The sequence below is a fragment of the Anomalospiza imberbis genome, chromosome 12, assembly GCF_031753505.1.
Source record: "Anomalospiza imberbis isolate Cuckoo-Finch-1a 21T00152 chromosome 12, ASM3175350v1, whole genome shotgun sequence".
In the NCBI taxonomy this organism is placed as follows: Eukaryota; Metazoa; Chordata; class Aves; order Passeriformes; family Viduidae; genus Anomalospiza; species Anomalospiza imberbis.
The window spans coordinates 1,445,742-1,467,677 of record NC_089692.1 but is presented as its reverse complement, the minus strand read 5'-3'; the positions used below and the strand labels follow the sequence as shown (position 1 = coordinate 1,467,677).

General features: G+C 47.0%; 2 protein-coding genes and 1 long non-coding RNA gene across 5 annotated transcripts in view; 1 reads left to right on the top strand and 2 right to left on the bottom strand.

The window, feature by feature from the left end:
- TK2 (thymidine kinase 2) overlaps nt 1-21,936 on the top strand; it is a 110,030-nt gene that overhangs the window by 78,171 nt on the left and 9,923 nt on the right. Inside the window, exons 2-4 of one of the 2 annotated variants that reach the window (XM_068202449.1) lie at nt 19,191-19,296; nt 20,013-20,050; nt 20,798-20,872. In XM_068202449.1, the coding sequence (XP_068058550.1) occupies nt 19,200-19,296; nt 20,013-20,050; nt 20,798-20,872 (210 nt within the window). In that variant the 5' untranslated portion in view covers nt 19,191-19,199. Of the gene's footprint in view, nt 1-18,887; nt 19,062-19,190; nt 19,297-20,012; nt 20,051-20,797; nt 20,873-21,936 lie in introns of those variants that run through there. The other variant, XM_068202450.1, reaches the window with a different exon arrangement.
- Nucleotides 150-14,576, bottom strand: CMTM3 (CKLF like MARVEL transmembrane domain containing 3). Of its 2 annotated transcripts, none has more exons than XM_068202441.1 (5): nt 14,429-14,576; nt 6,029-6,184; nt 4,266-4,361; nt 2,954-3,071; nt 150-1,483 (listed from the first exon to the last, which is right to left on the bottom strand). In XM_068202441.1, exons 1-5 carry the CDS (start codon nt 14,537-14,539, stop codon nt 1,455-1,457), a joined length of 510 nt encoding a protein of 169 aa, XP_068058542.1. In that variant the 5' UTR covers nt 14,540-14,576; the 3' UTR covers nt 150-1,454. The 2 variants fall into 2 exon arrangements, with proteins under 2 accessions (XP_068058542.1, XP_068058543.1); XM_068202442.1 differs by lacking the exon at nt 150-1,483 and adding an exon at nt 2,632-2,825.
- LOC137481014 (uncharacterized) lies at nt 15,341-18,669 on the bottom strand. The gene is made up of 3 exons (XR_011003256.1): nt 18,547-18,669; nt 17,060-18,023; nt 15,341-15,494 (listed from the first exon to the last, which is right to left on the bottom strand). It is a non-coding gene; the product is annotated as an uncharacterized lncRNA (long non-coding RNA).

The following is a 21,936-nucleotide window of genomic DNA, read 5'->3' as shown; positions in this document are numbered from 1 at the left end:
GATGTAGGAGCTGCCTGCTGGACAACTCTGAGCCTGACCAGCACCCCCTGGTCCCTGCCAAATCCCCTGTCCTGCTGGCAGCTGCCACAGGGAACTGGAACCCAGGTGCTGATTTTATTCCAAAGGAAATCTGCCTTTATTGTTTCATCCCTGTTTTTCACTTACTTTGTGAGTACCATCTGCTCTCATTTTAATCATACCTGTTTTGGTACTGTATTAATTTTTAAAACATCCATACAGGTTTCTTTGCCACAGACCTGTCTGATGCCACCTGTGAGGAGCGTGCCATGCTCTTCCCAAGCATTCCCAAGTGTTTATAAATGGATACAGATATTCCAGGGTAGGTGGTGCTACCTGTGAAAGCAGCTTGTAAAATCAGAGGGCTTTTTCCCTGGAATACACCACAAGATAAATCACATCCTTCCAGGGGCGAAAAACCAACCCAACCCACCCCACCCACCCACCCTGAAAAAAGGGGGCTGGGGAGATGAATTAATTGTGGACATTTTGTAGTTTGGGGTTGGTTTCTTAGCCTTTTCACAGTGGGGAGGAGGCACTGCCCTCCTGGGGCCTGGGTGCATTCAGTGTGGCAGCACCAGTGGCCTGTGGCACAGAGCAGGACATCAGCACTGGTGCCTGGGGCACAAACACCTGCAGGTTTCACTAGGCAGGTCCTGCTGGGAGGTATTTGCCAAGCCTGCCTTCCCTGGCTGTGCAAACATTCCCAGGGCTTCCACAAAAACAGGACAGGGCTGCCCAGAGCTGCCTCACCTGTTCCACCCCATCCTGTGGTGAAATTTCAGCAGAGGGGATGTGACTCCATCCAAGCAGCTTAAAACAAGGGATACTGAATGTTTGATGAGCCAGCTGCCCTGCAGCACCATTATACTTTGAGGTTTGCTCTTGCTGCAGGATTTCAAGTTGTCACTTTTCCTTGTCACAGATAGACAGGAGATACAAAGGTATTGAAACCAACATGTTAACTGTAATCCATGCCTTCATTGCTTGGGAGTATTCAGACTTTGGATAAAGAAATACTGTTAGTTAATCAAGAAAAATACAGAGGCATCCAAACCTCTCCTCTTTGGCACATCAAGAAGTATAAAAGCTCTAAGTGTTACAGGTTTGGAATTATGAAAGAACATTAAAAGCTTGTTAAAAATGCTGCTCCCATTTACTCAGGACATGGATGTGCTGAGTGGGGAGGGGCAACAGAGAATGGAGCTGTGTTGTTTGGACAGTTCTGCTGTAGGATCTGTAGTTGCCAAGGAGTGTTCAATGGCACTGGGAGTAGTCTCCTTTTCCACATCACTGCCCTGTCTGTGCTCTGGTGATTCCATAAACAGTGAGGTGGAAAGGGGCTGAAATGAGGGGATATTTTAGTTGGCAGTGCATTCAGCAAAGAGGAAAGTGCTTGATCATCTTCCCTTCACGCTTGGCTGGTGTTTGGTTCTTCAGTCTGAGTCAGAGTCAGAGTTCTCATCTGAGGGGTGAAACAAGGAACAAAAGTGAAAATGCAAACTGGAAATCCCCCCCAGCTGTGGCTCTGGCCAGGACAGAGAGGCTGCGCTGGCAGGGTGTGCCTCAAAGGACACAGCGGTGCTGGGAATGAACACTTCTGTGAAATGACAGCCCTTGCTGAGGTGATGGCACCTGAAATGGTGTCTGAAGGACTTAGGAGATGCTGCTGAGAGGCCCTGCTGGCACAGCTCAGGGCATTGCTGTGTGCCCTGCAGCTCTACACCTCTGAGAGCCAGAAGCCCTGAGATACTGAGAAATCACAGCAGGCTCACAGAGCTCCATCCTTCTGGCCTCAGCACTTAAGAGCCCCTGTGTGAACTCAAGTTGGGACTGCAGGGCTGAGCCCTCCTTGCATGGCCACAAACACCAACACAAAGCTGTGTGACTGCACTTCTGTGAGTTTATGTATTTGTGTCTCCATCTCCAGGGGAATTAGATCTAATCTGTATCCTAATTCTGCACCCTTGCCACCTGATCTTCTTCTGAGGGCAGTTCAGTTTTTAGCTTTTACAGTCTGTTTCCTGTTCCTTTTATTCTTTTTTTTTCCTTTGTCCTTCTTTTCAGCCTAAAGCTTGAAAAACACTTAACAATCTACTAAAATGCCCAGAAGAGACTGTCAGTGCTGCTGTTCACCTCTTAGGATTCTATACACACCTTGGGTGTTTGGTTTTGCAGGGGTTTTAGATGGGGTGCTCTGGGGGGATTTGGGATATTTTTTGTTTGTTTTTAAGTATGGAACAGTCTTTTTAATCCATGTGGGTGCAATAAGGAGTCACAGGGATGTGGTGCCTTATTTGGGCTCCTGGAAACTACAAAACAACTAGCCTTGTCCTGACTTGAACTGGCTTTGAACACCCAACACCTTCTTTTTATCTTTTTCTAAGTGAATCTGTCTGATCTGAAGTAGACTGTAATAGAAAAAAAACTGATAGCAACCTTGTTAGTTTTATGCTGTTTTACCCTTGGATTTCAAGGTCATTTGCCCACAGAGGGTCAAAGATCATAAGAGGCAATTATGATAAGGAACTGATAAAGAGAAAAGCACTATTTGGACATAAAAGGCTGTGGATTAATGGATGTTAATTATAGGTTACAAAAAAAAAAAAAAGGTAGAAGTTTGCTTGTTTTTACAGCAAGACATTTTAATAGGGAAAGAAAATCTGTGCTGCATGGTGATTTCTAGAACTGGATCTGGGGCTTTTCAAAGTTAGATGTGAAACTCTGAGAAACTTCACATTCCTGGCTTGCAAGGTTGTCTTCATAAATCACTGGAATTCCATTTGTAGCTTCCTAACTGAGCAGAACTGTGGCAGACAAACCTAAGAATAGAAACTGCTTTTACTGAGCAAGAGCCCTTGCTTCCTGCAAAGGGTGAAATGGAGAGGGAAATCTCACACTGCAGCTCATGTGACAAGCAGGGAATTTTACCCACCTTCTGTCTTGCGCCCCTCGGGGGAATCGGAGCTGCCTTGCTTGAGGAAAGTGACCAGGTCATTGAAGGTGATGTAGAAATCAATGGCAAACACGATGGTGGCTGCAAACCCAAACACCTGAAAGGGCAAAATAATGTTCTCTTTAACAACAGCTCCTGTCTGTCTGTCAGGGACAAACCAAACCCACCCAAACCCACACACGAAAAACTCCAAGGGTTTTTTTGGACCACGCCTTTCCAAAAAGGCAGGGAAGGGAAATGGTTTGTGACACATTGGTATCACCTGAATTACAGCTGCTTTGGGAACCTGAGAAGTGACCCGGGGTGTCTTTATCCCTCCCCCAGGCTGCAGCCCTCTTGGGCTCTGGGCACGTTCTGGGCATCAGCACCTCCTGCACTTCCACTGTCCCAGGGCACCTCTGCCACCAAAGAATCACCTCCATTTCTTGGGAAATAATTTTCCACTTGTTTGCAAGGAGATGTATCTATTGCTGAATGAACTAGACAGATTAAAACGATTCTGGAATTCCCTCTCCAGTGTCAAAGCAGCAGAGCTGTGCCAAACTACGTGCTAGTCTGGGAGCCTGGGCTGAACACACTCCATTGCTCCATGGCTCACAGCAGGCACAAAGATTAAACAAGATTTGGGCTTGTATTGTGGGATGGTTTGGGAAGGGCTGCTGGCTGACACCACTGGGCACTGTTCTTCCCAAGCTTAAAAAATTGTTATGCAAATTTTATTTATGCTGCATACATTATTGATGCATAGAGTCAAGTTGCAGATGCAGGGGCTGTATTGTATTTCTGACAAAATGCTGATGGGTGAAGGCTCTCTCCTGGGCAGTCCTTGTACTGGAGGGTAAGATGACACTGCTCTTGTTTCAACTCAGCCAAGTAAAACTAAGCAGGAGAGGCAGGAGGTTGAAATTCCTTAATTTAGGCTGGCCTTAGCAGTTTCAGGTTTGAGTTCTTTTTTTTTATCATCATCATTATTATTATTCGCCCCATTCAAGGATCTTGACACTCCTTGCAGGAGCAGCTAGTAAAATCAAAAAGCAGAATAGGTGTCTTCCCTAGGAGTATAGTTAACACTGAGCAGCTCTGTGAGGGTGAAAAAACTATTCATTGGTTCAAGACATGTTTTTCTGAAAGTGACCACTTCTTTGGTTTAGGCAAATTAATTCTCAGTTAACTAAAGAAACTTCTATGACTTGTGGTGGGGTCATACTTGAACTGTTTCTTAAGTACATCCATGTACTTAAGTGTACTCAGTTCACCACAGCACTTAGGTGGAAAGCTCATGCCTACTCACCCCTGCTGCTTTAGATGCTCCATCGTTGTATTTTGAGACAGCAGCAATTGAAATGGCAAAGTAAATAATGGCAGCAGTGACACAACGCAAGAAATCCTGTGGAAGAAGCAAGGGTGCATTCTCAGACTGGACAAGGATTTCCTCTAAAAACCATTCTGGAAACAAACACTCAGTCCCTCTGTTGTTGCATCAGTGGCTTTGCTGGCGTGTGACCACAGCCTGGTTTGCTGTAGAGGAGGAACTGCTCATCTGTGAAATATTTCTAAATAAGAGAAGAACTGAACCTTGGCATAAACTTCTGCTCTTAAAGATGCTGGGATAAATCCTGCTGCTACCCTGCCTCTGTCAGGCAGACCTTCCTTCAGCCTGGGAAGGGCTGTGTGGGGCATTTGCCTTGGAGCACAGCAAGGGCTTTAATGGAAAAATCATTTGAAATGCCTTAAAAACCTCATGTTTGAGCAGAACTCCTGTGGCACCAGAGGCTCAGGAGGTCCCAGCTCCCATGGGAACGGGTGCCTGTCTCTCTGTGGATGCAGGGCTGTGTGGTGATCTCCAGGGAGACTTGTCTCTGCAACTCCTCATTCAGGAACCAAACACTGGTTTAGTGTTGGAATGATGTGTACTTCCCACGTCCGCTGCCAGCTCCACCAGCCTGCCCCAGGGGCGTGTGCCTGATGTGATCCCTGGGATATGTCCTGCTGAGCTGTCACACCTGCAGGGATGTCTCTGCAGTGAGCCTTAAACACAGAGCATGTCCCAGGGCACGTGCAAATCACGAGATCTGCAATAATGGTACCCTCAGCTCTGTTCACAATTAGTTATTCTGCCTTTCCAGCACAGATGGAGGAGTAAGATCCTGTGTCAAAGCACAAATCCTGCAAGAAACCTGATTCCTCTGAAGTCAGGACAAGGTCAGTTACCTACATTCTGTGCCTGCAGTATGTTATGGTAATGGCCATAATAAACATACAAATGCCTTTTTTTTTCTTAGTTCTAGAACCAGATGCATGTAGAAAATGGGAAAATGATGGAACTGAGATTACCAGCTGAGAGCTGTGCACAGTCGTAGCCAAAATCACTGACATTATTTTATCTACCAGTGGCCTTGCTATTTTTATACACTGAGAGCTCAATTCAAACTCAGTACAATGAACTACTGATGAAACCAAAAGAGAATACAGATTGATAAAATCAGTGGGTTTTTTTGAAGTATTTGTACTGCAAGGCAGCTGCTCCCTTTGCAGTGATATTTGAGACTGCAGGGACATCCAGTGGCCAGGGCTCTCCTGCAGCCCCAGCACCGCCCCAGCAGCCACGGGGTTCCTGTGTGGGCATGAACTAGACGGAGTTGCCCCTTCCCAAAGCAGCTCAGTTTGTCTGTGGGTGTAACTCTACCCAACAATTTAAGCACAGCCTGATAAAATCTGCCCATTATCATCTGTTTCCCCCTCTGCAAGGGTGGCAATAAGGAGCCCCCAGTAGTCAGACTTGGGCTGATGCTTGCCCTAAGCCATTTGCTTGGAATTGGGCATACATTCTGTGCTTTGATAAAGCCATGCTTTGTGTCAGCATCCAAAAAGCTGCAGTGCAGAGCAGAGCATAGTTTAGAGTGCTCCGGGACCCTCTGAAGCAGAGGCAGTACTGACAAGTTTCTAACAGGGCAGTGAAGTGATTACAGTCACCCTGAACTCCTGCCCAGCCCCTTTCACTCCCCTCACACTGCACAATTAAATCTGAAGGTTTCTGTTGCACATCTCACTTACCGTCAAAGGCCAGTGGACTCCTTTAAACTTCTCATTAAGCTTGGAGGCGTAGGCAAAAAAAAGAAACAACGACAGCAGAAACTCTAGGAGTGGTGCCATCATGAAAGAAGCTGCTAGAGATGCAATATAGCAGATAAAGATGATAAATGACAGCACCTAAAGTAAAGGGAAAACTCGTAGTTATTTGCATGGAATAGCAGAGCCGTAGGCAGCTAAGCAGCTTTGAAGTGTTATTTTCCCTGTGTATTTCTGTCAGTGCTGTTGCTGCTGGCAGAGCTTCAGCATCCTGCTTTTTATTTTTCATTGGGCCAAATGGTTTTTCTTGTTCAGCACAGAATAAAACTGAAGTAATAGTGTTTATTTCCATGTGTGTGAAATCACTGTTCCAGAGCACTGGGTGGATTTGCACCTCTCGAAGTCACTAATTTGCTCTGGATTGTAAACAGCTCTGACAACATAATTCTGAAAATAGAGTGGGGTGTTGCCAAGCAAGCAGAGCTCTAAGCTTTCAGGCATGACAGCTCTCATTTGAAACCCAAATCAGTGCTCAGACAGCCTGAAGTAACTCAGCATTTATAATCTTGGAGTTGAAAGAATAAGGTCTGCTGATGATGGATAGAAAAGGGCCAAGAATTAATTGTTCTGACTTCTGGAATTGTCTGGTTCCAGTTTTCCAGCATGGCACCTATTTTAGAGAGTAATAGGACAGATAACTCCCATAGATTTCCTTTATCTCCATAATGTTTCCTAACTCTAGTAAATAATAAAAAATGGCAATTTTTTCCGCACTCAATTGAAATACCTTTAAGAATATGGCTCAAAATACAAAGTTTCACAATGGCAAAACAACAGAAGAAAATGTATTTTCACCTAAACCAGGCAGTACCAGAGGGCTGTCCTACACTCCTAGACTGTGTTTGTATAAGTGGAAGGTGAGGGAGCCATGGAGAAGCTCAACACCACTTTCAGCTGCTGTATTGTGGGTTGGTCACCTCCAAAAAGAGGCGCCAGTCCTCCTGTTCTACTGCCTTGCATGGGAACTGGTTGCTGTTTCAATCAAATGAGCATGAAGTAACAAAAGCAGGCAGGATGCTGAATTACACGTTATTATGTACCAGTTTACACCTGGGCTGCTCTGTCCAGCCTTTTTTTCCTGGAGACAAATGTCTGCCTTCCCAAAGGTCAGGGATGCTTTTGGTCAGCACAGACTGAGCATTAGATTACAAATACTTTTTAAACTTCTAATTCCAAATCAGGACACTAACATTCCCACTCACACAGCACTGAAAAGAAATGAATTTTTTTCCCCCAGATGGCACATCTAAAGGCAGATGTAGCTTCCTGCAAAGGTAATCAATGCATTTGCCTTGTTACATTTCATCTCTGTGGATTTCTTTGCTGCTACCATGGGTTCCTGGGGACCACCTGTACCTCAGGAAAAAATCATCATTACACTTGAGTGATAAGGCTCCTATAATTATTTGGTAATTACTCCTATGAGAGGTCAGTCAACCCTCAAATACATGTATCAAAAAATCCTTTTATGTTTAGGGGACAACTAAGCAGTTAATCCCACTGAAATATTTCCTCGGTGTAATTAATTACCAGGCCTTTATTGTCAGCCTGTGTTTTGGGGAAAGCAGTCAATACCTGAGCAGGATGCTAACAGCTGGAATAAACTGTTTTCATCCATTAGGACTGGCTGGTGAGGTTAGAGAGGATGTGACATTTTTAGTAAGAGACTATATTTATCTTAAAGGTCTGTGCATTGTTCTTGTTTCACTGGGTTCTAAGAAACTGAGCTGAGACAGTTTACAGAGCTCACTTCTGCATGGGCCTGCTAGCTGGTAATATCTGCCCCATTTGTTCGTGTTTACGCCATTCTGATTTGTTTATTGCTCACAGAGCCTCTCTGCAGGTTTTTCTTATTTTGATAAAAGTGGAGAGAGTTCATTCCTTGTATCTCATCCTAAGTGTGGTATTTTCTTCCTATGAGCTAAAACTGATAATAACTCTTTGAAGGGAAGTGGATTTACCAGAGCTTGACAACTCCTAAGAGGAGAGAGGACTTCCTTCTTCCCATCACAGCACCTATTCCCTTCCCACCCCAAAGAACAAAGACTGCACTTGCTTTGTGAATCTGCTTCACTTGCATTTCTAGAACATAATTTAGTCACAGTTCTATGTTTTCTTGGAATAAAAAGAAATCACTGTTTATACAGGACATTTTCTTTTTGTTCTGGTGTTGAAAAAAATATGTTCCTTTTTGTGGCTAAAGGCAGGTGTGTGATGGCTGAGCTGCAGGAGTGACCAGCAGCAGGGAGATGGGTTCAGGGCAGGTCCCACTGACCACAACCCTTCCAATGGCACATCCTTAGACTTGAACTAAACCTCCTGATCTCTCAGGAAAGGATTAAATGCAGTGTTAAACAACACATCCTATTGGAGCAGCAAGGGGAGGTAGAGAGGCAAATTTCAGATATGTAAGGTGATGCTGCACAGCAGAGATCCCTTTGATCTCAATTCTCTTTGCGTCAGTAACTCCTGTGCTCTGACTGCTTTTGCACTGAGAAAAAAGCTTTCCTGTCAAAGTGTAAAATGAAAGGAAGAGCCTTTGTGGTCTGTTCTTAACTGCTTTATGACAATTTGTGCAGGGAAAGCTCCAGCTGTCTCCTCTCAGCCCTGGGCAGGTGTGAGGTTCAGGAACAAGCTGGTCTCAGGGTGAAACAGGAGCTGTTCTGTGGCAGGAACACACCAAGGAGCCCCTGATCCCAAGAGCTGGGGTGTCAGGTGATCCCTGCTTCTGGGCCAGGGAAGCTGCTGAAGCGACAGATCAGTCTGAGCATTTCAACTTTCTAATTGGGTCTGACCCAGAGAAGCTGGTGAAATGTACTTGTTTATTTTAAAATCTGGTTACCAGGCCAGCCACTTGTTCAAAGCAAGCCCTGCATGACTGGTAGATGAAAGCAGTGTCCCCCTGCCTGCTCCTCAGCCCTGAAGGTCAGTCACTGTATTTCCACCTTCCCCATCCTCAGTGGTGGGATTAAGTCCAGCCTGTCCTGCTCTCCACTTGTCAGCATCCCCTTGTGAGAACTGCACCTCTGACAAAAAAGCACACTGAAAAAAAGGCACCTTTTGATTCACAAGAAGCCATTTGATTTCAGTAGATTACTGATGGTTTTAGTAAAGGGGAAAGACTCTGAAGACTGGTAATTGGTCTGCAGGTAAACATCATTCCTCATTCTGGAGGCACTGTGAGACTGAAAGGGCCCAAGGAAGATTTTATGTGAAAAAAATGTCTATAAAATAATAGACCAGATTTTGAAAAAGAAGATTTGAAAAATGGTATTTTTTGGATACCTTCACTGGGGGAAGGCTGGAAGGCACAGGAAGGAGAGGGAGGCAGACCTTGGAAAGAGCCAGAGGAACAAGAGGAAGGAGGTGCCCGAGGGCTCTGTCAGGTGATGACCATGGCACCGCACCTTGGCACTGCACTTCGCTCTTTGGTTTTCTTCTTTTCTGTCTCCCATCACAGCCCTGACATGGATTTTAATGCCAAACTTCCTTGGTAGCTTGGGAACAGCCCTGTGTAATACAAGAGCCCACAAATTGCAGGGTTTTGATGATGTTTCTCATTTCTCCTTGTGTAGAGCTCATTTCCTCTTCTGACAGCTGGAATGCACGGACTCCTTGAGCAATACTGGATATTATCTATAACTTTTTTGAATTACAGAAGTGAGCAGGTGCCTTTTCTGACCATTTAAGTGCACTGCCACAAACTCAAGAATTTGATGTTATCTTAAAATTTTAAAAATACACCTCTCCTCCCACAATACAAACACTACAATGCCAGTCTGTACCCAGAAATAATGACACCTACCTACGTACTTTTCCAGACTTCAAGTCTTTGCGAGAAACATCTTGCAAACTGAAAGGTGCTCTCAAAACTCAAAAGCACCAGACCCTTCCAAGGACTGTCAAATATTCCATTGCACATCACACTCGTTCTGCACCTCTCTTACTGGAGCTGTGTGTTTCAGGGTCACTTCAGAGAAAGGTCAAGCAATGAGACCTTGTTTTTTCAAATATCTCTGTATCTATGCTTAAAAAAAAAAAGGGCAGCTATAGAGGAAGTCTGCGAGGCTCCATGCAGTTGCAAGTTCATTTCTAGCACTGTCAGAAAGTACTGCAGCTTCTGGGAGGGAAAAAAAAGCAGCAGTGTTTTATCAGTTTTGTGAATTGGTATTTACACAGCGTTTTTCTCTTCCCCTCACTTGGGATTGCACCCTGAGCACTGAGAGCAGCAGAGTCTGAGCTCTTCCTGAGCTGCTGATGACAGGCTGGTGTGACTGCTGCCAGCTTCACTGTGAAGGAATATCTGCATGCAGGAAGCTCTAATGCTGCAAAGAGCAGGACAGGAACCTTTCATAGCTTGGCAATCATAAGAGTATAAAAAATCCTGGCAAAAAAGCAGCCTGACTATTCACTGAGCACCTTTTATGTACACTCCCATTCACACAAAACCCTTCTTGGGTATTGTGATTCAGAAAGTAACTTTCCCATTTAAACCCATGTAATTTTTACTTAATATTGTGTTGCTGGCCTTCTTAAAGTGGCCAGGTATTACAAAGTTATACTTTATTGTACAACCAGCTTGCAGTTCAAGGTCTAAAAAATAATCCTGACAGTGGTTAGAAAGCACGGTGTCCCTGAAGGGAGGGGGGCCTGAGCAGTGCTGAGGTCATGGCAGCTCCAGAGGCCTTTGTTTCCCCTGAGGAGAGAGAACAGACCCACTGGAACCCAGTGGGAACACAGGGATGCTGGGTAGCCACTGCCATCACTGCACCACCTCCTCATCTCCTGCTCCCACCTCCCTCCCCAGGAAAGAACAGCTTTGCCTAAGGCTTTACGAGTGGGCAGCAGTGTCATCTTCTGGACAAGAGTGCATTTTTTTCTTGTATTCTTGTCAGACAGACAAAGTGCATCACTCAGTGGTCTCTGCTGATCAGTTACGACTTCTCGAGGAGGTGAAATTCCTGCTTCCTCCACAACTGGCTGCAGGAGAGGCTTCTGGATACAGGCCTTGAGAAAGACACAGAGGCCTCTTCAAAGGAGAGTTTACACCAAGAAGCTGGAGTTTCAGTTACGAAGGTCAGGTCAGAGGAGACTGAAAAGACAGGAGAAAGACAGGAAAAGAGGAGAGAAACAGGCTCAATGATTTCTACATCCTTTTATGTCACCACAAAGGTGGCACAACTTTACCTATTCACACTGCATTTTTATAAAAATAAAATAAAATGTAGTGCCACTGCATGCTGGCTTCAGGAGACTGAGGAGATGCCAATTAAAGCAGCCACAAGGGCTTGAGTGGAACAGCCAGGTGAGCAGCAGAATCCACAGCTGGGGATCCTGCCTGGACAAGCTCTGGTGCCAGTGTGAGAGTGGCTGTTAAATGGTTCGAACACAGGACATGGGGAACTGAAAACTCATCTCTTGAAGAGTAGAAAAGAGCAAGGATGAGATGCTGACCTTCAACACAGCAACCTGAATGGTTAGGAAAAATTAGTAGCTTAAGAAGAGTCTTAAAATGTGTGAAAGAAACCATGGCATGGGGGTGAAGAATAGAGAGGAAAAAAGAGTAACCTGTAAGATTAAAAATGGTGGTTAGAAAATGGAGGGAGCAAGGCAGTGAGAACAAACAGGATTAGGAGAAATAGTGAAGCTTATAAATGTATTTGATGCTACTGCTTCTTTCTGGCTTTACAACTGCCCCAGGTGGAATAAAAAATTAATCAGGCAGGTCAGTGGGGAGGTGGACTGGATGTTCCCCAGAGGTGCCATACAACCCCAACCATTCTGTGATTCTGTGGAGATCAAAAGAAAAAGGAACAGGGGATGAGTGGAGGATAACTTTCTTATCTGAATAAAATCTGATATTATAATTAAGCCTCTACCTGTAATCAGCTCCATCCCCAGCCTGGCCTGTTCTAGGGGAAGCACTGGGATGCCCATTTTACATGGGTACTGCACCAGAGCAAATCACACCTGAATATCCTAAAGATTTTCCGTGTGGAAATGTTATTTTCAAAAATGGCTTGAGAGCTGCAGAAACAGAAGTGCATTTCTGGGGAACTGCCAAGATGCTGAATAATGTGACATTTGTATCAGTAATGAGGACCCCACTTTGCTTCTGAATAAAAGGCACTGTTCAAAAGTGTATCCATGAATATTATTTCCATACATTTATGCAGAACACAACCCCACCCCACATTAGCACTGTGTCAGAGGAAAAATTAAATATTCAAGATGAGAAATACAAAGCTAAAGATGAAACAAAGATTTAAACCATGATGTATTTAACTTGGACTCATCTTCAATTATTTGGCACTGCATTTCTCTAATTGCATACAGGCTGCATTTACTCTGGGGCTTGTGTTGTCTTCAAGGGTTTCTTCTGGCAAAGTTGAGACAACTGGAGAGAAACTACAGCTGCCTCTTGTCTGCCAGGAAACCACGTCCTGAGCACGTGGGCTTGGCCTTCAAGGAGCACAAGGAAAACTCTCTGCAGATGGGATCTTAGAGCTGCTGTGGCCTTACAAAGGATAAATCCCTGTTTTGTCAAGATAGAGCAGTTTTTATTACTCCAAGGAGGCATCGTCAGTACTTCTCTATGACAACAAAAGGGTGAGTCTGATCCCATGACCAGAACAGTATTCCTCCAATATGTCATCATTCTGAGATGTTAAAAAGCCAGGCTGCCTGAAAGCCATCATTTAGTGGCTGTAAGCTTGTAAAGGAAATTCCAATGTGTGTTATAGTATGTAACAAAAATACGTGCCAAAGGAGGCAGGTTACCTGGGGTCTGGTATGTTCTAAATGTGTGGTTTTGTAAACTACAGATGTTGTGTGAGTGATGGGGTACCTGGAGGAGGGATGGGGTAGCTGGCATTTTTTTGGTGGAGCTGATAAAGTTCGTGGCCTGCTGCTACCCAACCCGAGGCTTTCCCCACCATAGAAGTCAACCTGACCTCCAGAGTGAATGCTTTTCCTCTCAAAGCCAGCCTCACATCTGGCTGTTCCCTGTCTCTCTGCCACAGGGCAATGCCTGCAGCCTCACAAGCCCTCAGGGCTGGTCCCCACCAGCCGGTCACAGACAATCCTGCCTGCTTCTGTCTGTTCCTTATCTTTCTTTTTGCTGGAATATCCTGGTTTCCTTTCCTGAGCTAGCACAGTGGATAACCAGAGACACCTTGCACATCTGAACAGCACTCCATGGACCTGAATGCTAGTTTGGCCTGTCCTGGTATCTGACTATCTGCTGCCAAAAGTCCAGCAAACTTAGCGTTTGAATTTATCATTATTTCTAGCAAAAATGACGTTGACTATCTCATTTCACTCAACAAGCTTCCTATTCAGAAACTAAATTTTGGTCTGAAATACCAGCTCCCATTGGGGCGAGCAATCGCCTTCCCTATCACGTGGGTACTGTTCCAGCTGTCAGGTTTTAAGCCTGTACACGTAAAATTCCATAAAGTCTCACACCACAATCACTGCCCTGGTCCTGCTGCCGCACTACTGCTGATCCAAGCCAGGTGTCCTGGCCCTGTGCCCACCTGGACTGGTGCCCAGTGGCTGTCTCAGCACCCAGGGCCTTTCCCTCTGGGCAGCTCTCCAGCCCAAGGGCTCCACAGCAGCGAGCAAGCGCATCCCTCTGAGGGTCAGGGACAAACACGGCTCCGGAGGGCTCTGGACAGCAGCTGAGTGACCGTGATGCCAGCCTGATGCCACATATCATAAATTCATGAATCAAGTCTTTCCTGACACACTCAAGACAGGCTGCCCCCTAACCTGGCACCAGCCGATAATGCAAACCGCAGCCCTAAAGGTTACTGGATTCACATATAGCTTAAAACGAAATCACAGCGCTTTTTTAGCTTTTTTACGAAAAGGGGTCCCCAATAGTGAAACACAATTAAGGCACTGGAAGTCAAACGTGCCAAGTCCTGGTCTCGAACGTGCTCTGCCTGAATTACGCTAAATCCATTACACTCTCAGCTCTGCAGTTCCCCCATTCCGGTACGGCTGTTTCCCCGTCTCCCCTCGGTTGCTGCCTCCCTCTCCCCTCGGTTGTTTTCACCTCAGTTATTGCCCCCGTCTCCCCTCGGTTGTTTTCCCCCGGTATTTCCCTGGGTGGTTGTTCCCCAGTTTTCCCCTCAGTTATTGCCCCCGTCTCCCCTCGGTTGTTTTCCCCCGGTATTTCCCTGGGTGGTTGTTCCCCAGTTTTCCCCTCAGCCGCACAGGGAGCGGCCCGGGGCAGGTCGGTCCGGCGGAGTCCGCTCGGGTCCCGGCTGCCCCGGCGGCGGCTCCCGCAGCCCCCCGGCCCCGGTGTCCCGTCCTTACCGACTCTGCGAGCAGCAGCTGCCCCTTGCGGGAGCGCAGGAACTCCCGGGGGGGGAGCAGCGAGCTCAGCCCGGGCGTTGGTGCGGCCCCCGCGGACTCGGGGTCCTCCATGGCGGCCGCGGCGGCGGGCGGGGTGGGCGCGGGCTGGGGCTGGGCTCGGCTCAGCTGGGGCTGGGCTGGGCTTGGGATCAGGCTCAGGGTAGGGGGTTGGCCGTGGATTTTTTTTTTCCCTCTCTGAAGGAGGGAAGCGGAAATCGTGACACTGCGGAAATGTGAAAAAAAAAGTTTCAGCATCCCCAGCTGTGGGGGGCGGCCCCAGCGCCCGCCCCCAGCCCTGGGACAGGGACAATGGAACTGGGCTGCCGCCTTCGCCTTGTGCTGTGCTGCTGGACCGACACCAGGGAGCCAGAGGGCCTCCTGTCCCTGCCACTCTCAACATAGAGAACCACCGGGCGCTGGGGATGGAAGGGGCCGCTGGAGCTCACCCAGGCCAAACCCCGCTCAAGGCTGAAATTTCAGGATCCAAATGCCTCGGTGAACGCTTTAACATGAAATTCGCATGGCACATTCGATGGTTACTGGGTCATTACATTTTTACTTTACTTTGATATGTACATTTACTCTTATGTGCTTTTTTACACTTAGTAAATAAATAAGATTAAATAATGCACTTAAGCCCGTTTGTATTTTCTTTTTATTAGAGAAAGAAGACAACCATGAAAATAATTTTCATACCAGTAAAAACATAAGTAAGTTTAGAAAAACATGACAATTTTCTCTGAAGCTTTAACTGGTGAAATTGCAATGCTGAAACTGAATTTGGAAAAGTACAAAACCTTATGAATGATACTTGAAGAAACATCAGTGCACAGCAAATTCAAAAGTGAGCGTGTGAAAATACAAATGCTTTAAAAGAGAGTGGGAAAACAGAATGGAGAACTCATTCTTTAACATGTCATTCTTATTTGGCAGGAGCACTCCTTCCTCTTGCTTTATCAAGGCTAATCTTCTTGCAAAGAAGAACCACGTCGGCAATGCAGAGAACAAGCAATATAAGACCCAACACCTACAAAAATTACCATAAAATTAGTTCCCCCAATCAGTCTCGAACTTTTACTGTAGTGACTCATCAGTAAACACATCTTCCTAACTTGGTTCTGGCCTTGAAAATATATGTGATTTGAAACAGCTGATAAATCAAATAACACCCACATTTACATCCCACTGGCCTTTCAGGTCAGGCCTTGGAGGTAGTGTGGTGTTCTCCTTGAAAGCAAAGCTAATGCTGCATTATGCCAGACAATGCTTTTATCTTAAAGAGACAGAAGGGCTTTCATTTAAGGGTTGCTTAATTAATGGGACCGGCCCTGAGAAAAGTCAAGGGGAAAAGTCAGTATTCCTAGAAACAAGCCCAGCAGGAAAAAGCTCTTTTCCTCTGAAGCTCTGAATGGGAAACATATTCCAAATTGAAGAAAATGTACTAAATTATTATAAAAATAAGACAACCTCAGGCAGGTAACTGGAAAAATGTGTTTGCAGAGAAGCCACTGAGTTAACTCACTCAGCTCCTGCCCTTCAGCCCCATCCCACATGCACACTGGGGTTTTTTAGCAAGCACTGAATTATCTGATCAGGGGAGTTATTTTCAGGGGAGCTCTTGGGAGAGCACAGCTCAGGCAGTTTGTGCCTCAGGAGAACAGGCTGGGGGTGATTCTGTCCCTCCCAGCACTGAAGCTGTCACATGTTCCATCCAAACTTGTATTCCCAGCTACCTGCTCAGTCTCCTGCTCCCACCTTTAATTTCTGTGAACTTCACAACTGAGAATACAAATTCTATTCCAGCACAGTCACTCTATCAGAAAGTCTCCTTTTTGCTTAGGATGTCATTGCCAGTGAAGCCACCAGCTTTCCCGCTCATCATCTCCTAACCTGAGTCTGAAAGAGCTCTGTGGCAGGTTTTAGGTTTCTTTTGGTTGCTTGTCACATTTCAGCTTATCTTGTACTTCTAGAGACTTCCAAAATGGAGGGGTTTTCTTCCCCTCCTTATTGTTTATTAAGGTTAATTACATTAATTGCCATTTGAATTAAAAATACCAGTTACTTAAACTATTAAACTGATTTCATATTAAGAACACTAAATTCTTATAATCAAAGTATGAACAAAACTCCTTTTAAACTGACATAATTCCTCAGGTTGTGTAAGAAAAAACAATGTACACACCAGGAGGGAGGTACCAGCATGTCTGTTAAAAAGTTTCAGCTCTTTTTAGGACAGTTGGTATTTTTTCTCAAGTAGTAACCAAACTGGGTAGTCCTGAAAGAGCTAGGGATTCTCCCACCTGGGATTTCAAGCTATGGTAGCAAATGTAGGTTACTAAAAAAACTCTAGAAATTCTCAGTGTTTCAGTACTTCTCTGCAGTAATTCCCAAGTCTTGTAACATTACTAGATTACTAGTGATGTGAGGATTATTTTCTTTTAGTGAGATGCTCTGAATGTATCTTGTTTGCTACTGCTGAGAGTGTTCTTCCAAGACAGTTGTTTGCATGGTCCTACCACAATGTGAGCGTACTAAGAGGTTCAAATCGCTGCACTCCAAGAACTGAAATTCATTAACAATGTTCCTACTTACTCCTCCAGCCAATGTCCCCTTGTTGGTCTTGATTATTATTGCAAACAAGCCCACAACGAGGAGGAACAACGCTGCAATCACCGAGTTGAAAATATCCTGAAACAGCCAGTGGAAGCAAAGTATTTATTCTGAAATACAGGCCTGAAGGAGAGTGTGGAGAGCTCCCAGCAGAGAAGGGAGTTAAAAACAGCTCGACTGCCATGAAAACAGTTACAGCAATATCTGTGTGAGAGGACACTGACACCCAGTGGTTTGATTGCAAAAAGAGCGTTTATAGTAAAAGATCCTTGTTTTACCTTTCTTCTGTTGTTTTTGCATCAAATTTTTGCAACTTGGCTACACCTGATAGACTGAAGCAGCAAATGCATGTACAAAAGGGAGGTAAAAGGAGAACTGGTTAGTGTATTTGAGTGAAAATGTGTGACTAATTTGTGATGTGAAGATGTTACACAGCGAGACAAACAGTGCCTGTGCCGGGAGGGGCTGTTATTGGATCCAGAAGCCGTCCAGGAACTGATGGAACAGAATGCTCCCTTAGGAAAAACTGCCTCAACCTCCACAGAACTGGGGCTTGCCTTACCTGTACAGAAACAATCACTGAGCCACTGACAATGACCCCTGGGACAGGTGATCCCTCCTGGTCACAGGCCTGCTGGTGCTCACAGCCAGCGGCTGCAACAGCCAGGGGACAGCATGACCCACAGCCAGGGGACAGTAGGACCCACAGCTATGGGACAGTAGGACCTACAGCTATGGGACACTGGGGACAGTGGTACCCACAGCCAGGGGACAGAAGAACCCACAGCTATGGGACACTGGGGACAGTGGTACCCACAGCCAGGGGACAGTAGGACCCACAGCTATGGGACACTGGGGACAGTGGTACCCACAGCCAGGGGACAGAAGAACCCACAGCTATGGGACACTGGGGACAGTGGTACCCACAGCCAGGGGACAGTAGGACCTACAGCTATGGGACACTGGGGACCGTGGAACCCACAGCCAGGGGACAGTAGGACCCACAGCCAGGGGACACTGGGGACAGTGGTACCCACAGCCAGGGGACAGTAGGACAGTGGTACCCACAGCCAGGGGACAGAAGAACCCACAGCTATGGGACACTGGGACAGTGGTACCCACAGCCAGGGGACAGAAGAACCTACAGCTATGGGACACTGGGGACAGTGGTACCCACAGCCAGGGGACAGAAGAACCCGCAGGTATGGGACACTGGGGACAGTGGTACCCACAGCCAGGGGACAGTAGGACCCACAGCTATGGGACACTGGGGACCGTGGTACCCACAGCCAGGGGACAGTAGGACCCACAGCCAGGGGACACTGGGGACAGTGGTACCCACAGCCAGGGGACAGTAGGACAGTGGTACCCACAGCCAGGGGACAGAAGAACCCACAGCTGTGGGACACTGGGACAGTGGTACCCACAGCCAGGGGACAGTAGGACCCACAGTTAGGGGACATTGGTACTCACGGCCAGGGAATATGGGTACCCAGAGTCCATCGATACTCACGGCCGGGGACACGGGTACTCACAGCCATCAGTACTCACAGCCAGAGCACCCCGGCACCCGGAGCCCACGAGTACTCACAGCCAGCGGCCAGAAGAGGCACAGCATCCGCGCGTCGAGCCTCAGCAGGTAGAGCAGCAGGAACAGGACGGTGATCACCGTCTCCATGCCGGCCAGCGCCGTGTAGGCCTCGTGCGCGCCCGAGGCCACGAAGCAGAGGAGGGCGGCCAGCGCCACCAGCTGCGGGACAGGAGGGGACGGGGGTCAGCGCCGGCCCGGGCCGTGCCCGCGGGCCCTGGGCCGCCCCCGGCCGTACCGTACGGGCGATCTTCAGCGCGCCCCGCGCCGAGCGGGGAAAGGCTCGGTCCACTTCCAGCCGCGCCATGGCGGCCGAGCGGCCCGGGCGGTGCGCGGCGGGATCGGGACCCCGGGCCGACGCCGAGAGCCGGGGAGATACCGGGGCCGATCCTACAGGTGATCCCGGGGCCATCGCCGGCGCTGAAGCAGCCCCGCCTCAGAGCGCCGGGGCGGAGGAAGTGATGGCTCGGCGGCGGAAGGGCCGGGGCGGGCCGGAGCCGGTCCGGTGCGGTCCGGGCGGCAGCGGGATGGGCCATGTGGCGGCGGGGCGCGGCCTGGGCGTGGGGCCGGCGGGGCGCGGGCAGTGCCGTCCCGGGCCCCTCAGCGGGCGGGCCCCGCGCCGCTGCCGACCGTAAGTGCGGGGCGGAACCGCGGGGCCGGGCTGGGCCGGGCGGCCGCCCCTGGGCCCGGCTTCGGCTTCCTGCGGGCCCTCGGGATGCGCTGGAGCGGCTCCGGGGGAGCAGGAGCGGGGTCAGACCCGGGCGCGGCTCCGGGGGAGCCGGAGAGAGGTCAGAGTCTGGAGCGGCTTTGGAGCAGCAGGAGCGGGGTCAGACTGGAGCTCTGACCGGGGCTGACTGCCGAGCCCGTCCCTGCCTTTCTGCCATGCTTGGTCTTGTAAGCTCAGCTTGGCTTGGAGAGGGTTTTTAGTGCTGTTTTGAAGTGTAAGGTGCTTGTTTTGGAGCTGCTCTGTAATCCTCACCCTTACCCCGCCGGGCCTGTGGGTGCTGCTCCAACTGGTCTTTCCAAAATTCATTTTTCCCCTGTGCAAACCCTCTGAGGAGCAGCAGATTTAGCAAAATTCTGGTGACAGTGTGAGCACTCACCCTCGGACTCTTGACAGTGTCAGGAACAGTGGAGAACTGTAGCAAAATCTGTGTCAGTTGGTGCCACAATGTGTTTGTTACATGACCCAATAATTAGAAAATCTTGAAGGCTGATAATTTAGAAAATAGTCGTATTAAACCATAGGGAACCTAAAACTGGCCTGGAGGGTCTCACATTAAAAGACTCAGTGTAACTAGGTTATGAGACTGCTTTGATTTTAACTGTTCTTTATTTCCATTCTAGATAAGCATCTGATAAAAAAAGATGCTAGAAAGAGAATTGTAAGTATTTGCATTTTGTTCAGTAAACAAAGTAAAAAGTGCAGCCTCTTTCATTGTAATTCCATTATAAATTGAGTGTGTGTGTATTGGCAACCGTAGGCCATAGATGTGTCACTGTGTTGTGGTGGGTCTGTCACTGGGTGATACTCTGTGCAAGGCTACACTGGTCTAGTTCTGAAAATTGTAGTAAAATTGTGGGACATCCGTGCGAAAATTGTGAGGCCTTGTGTCGGGACAGGTGGCAGTTTGGGTTCAGTGTTGAATGTGTAACCTTGCCATTGCCTTATATAACCCACCCTGGGCTATAAATTATTTTAAGACAGTTGAAAAAAATTATCTTAGTTTATTTTAGTTATTTAGATTTCTGAAAATAAAAATGGGATCCCTCTTAAGGTTTAAGCTCTCTATGTAAGGGATGCTGAAGTAATAACTTCACTTATTTGAAGTTGGGAGTGAGGTCTCTGAGGTGGGCTATGGAGAGTGAGGAGCAACAGGTGACTTTCTGGAACCCCTGGGGTCCTGGGAAGGGGAAGGAAGCTGGAAGCAGGACAGGGGCTGGCTGTGGGAGTAGCAGGGAGGGAAAAAGTGGTGGTCTGAGAGAGTCACAACATCCAAACAGATCCCCATGTGAAATAATCTCTTCCCAGCGTAGGGAGCTGGCAAGTTGGAATGGGCAGGGGGCATTTGTAACACACTGTCACTGCTCTGACACAGTGTGGGTCTCAAAGTGACTCTGTTTTTCACCAGATCTGTATTGAGGGCAACATTGCCAGTGGAAAAACAACATGCCTGGATTATTTTGCACAAACTACCAGCATTGAGGTACTGGATGCACATTTCTTTGTCCTTATTTCCCTCACTGAGCGGCTGGTTGTCTTAGGTCCAACATGTCCTTGGGTGCATGATGAGGGAGCAGCAGGGGCTGAGCCAGGGGCTTGCTGGGGCAACACCCCAACTTTTTAAGTCAAATTGCAGCAGAGAAATTTAGATCACATGTAGTGTGTACTGGATGCCAAAATACCAGTAAAACCTGTGAATCAGTTTGTGCCTTTATAAAATAACAGCAACCCACAGAGCATGGGCATGTCTGGACTTGCCTGTTTGCCATTTCATGTCACTGAAATCTTAGATGGGTCTGGTAAAAGCAAAGTAAAGAATTATTATGCAAAAATACCTATGCCATGTAACAGAGATCCCAGTGAATATATGGCTTTTTTAAAAAAAGGAAAATCTGTTAGAACTGTTCAAATCTGTTTCAGGAGATTTCTTAGACTCATTTGGAATTTGATTTTGTGTTGTTTAGATCCAGGTTAGGGGAAGGGCAGGCTTGTTGCATTTTAAACAAAATCAAGGTCAAACCTCAGTGAGCAATTGTTCTTGTACAACAGATATTAATGCTTTCCCCAACAGACCTGGCAACACATTTGGCAATAAGTTTTAGGTGTCCTCACAGAAATGCTGGGTTGCCAGGTGTTATTTAGTAATTTAACAGGAATTGTCCTTATGAGATAATTAACTGTTAAGCCAAAGGATAGCAGACTTTAATTTTGCATACAGTGCAGCATTTTTAAGTAGCTACTTAAGTTCCCAGGCTGATGAGATTCTCTTAGGCCTGACTCTATGGTGTTATTGCAGATTTAGACCCTATTTGAACTAGGCAGGTCTCTTGTGATTTTACCTATTCAGGGTAGAAGCTTTTCTGATTCATTTTGTAAAAGATTTGAATACATTTTGTTTGTTAGAACATAAAAATAAAATGAAAACGAATGTGGTAGCAGTCTGATCCTCTTCCTTTGCTGATAAGTGTTAATTCCAGAGAAGTTAATTTGTGAGGGGATGGGCTTGTCATTGAAATGCTAAGTATCTGCTAAGCTGTTCTTTCCCTT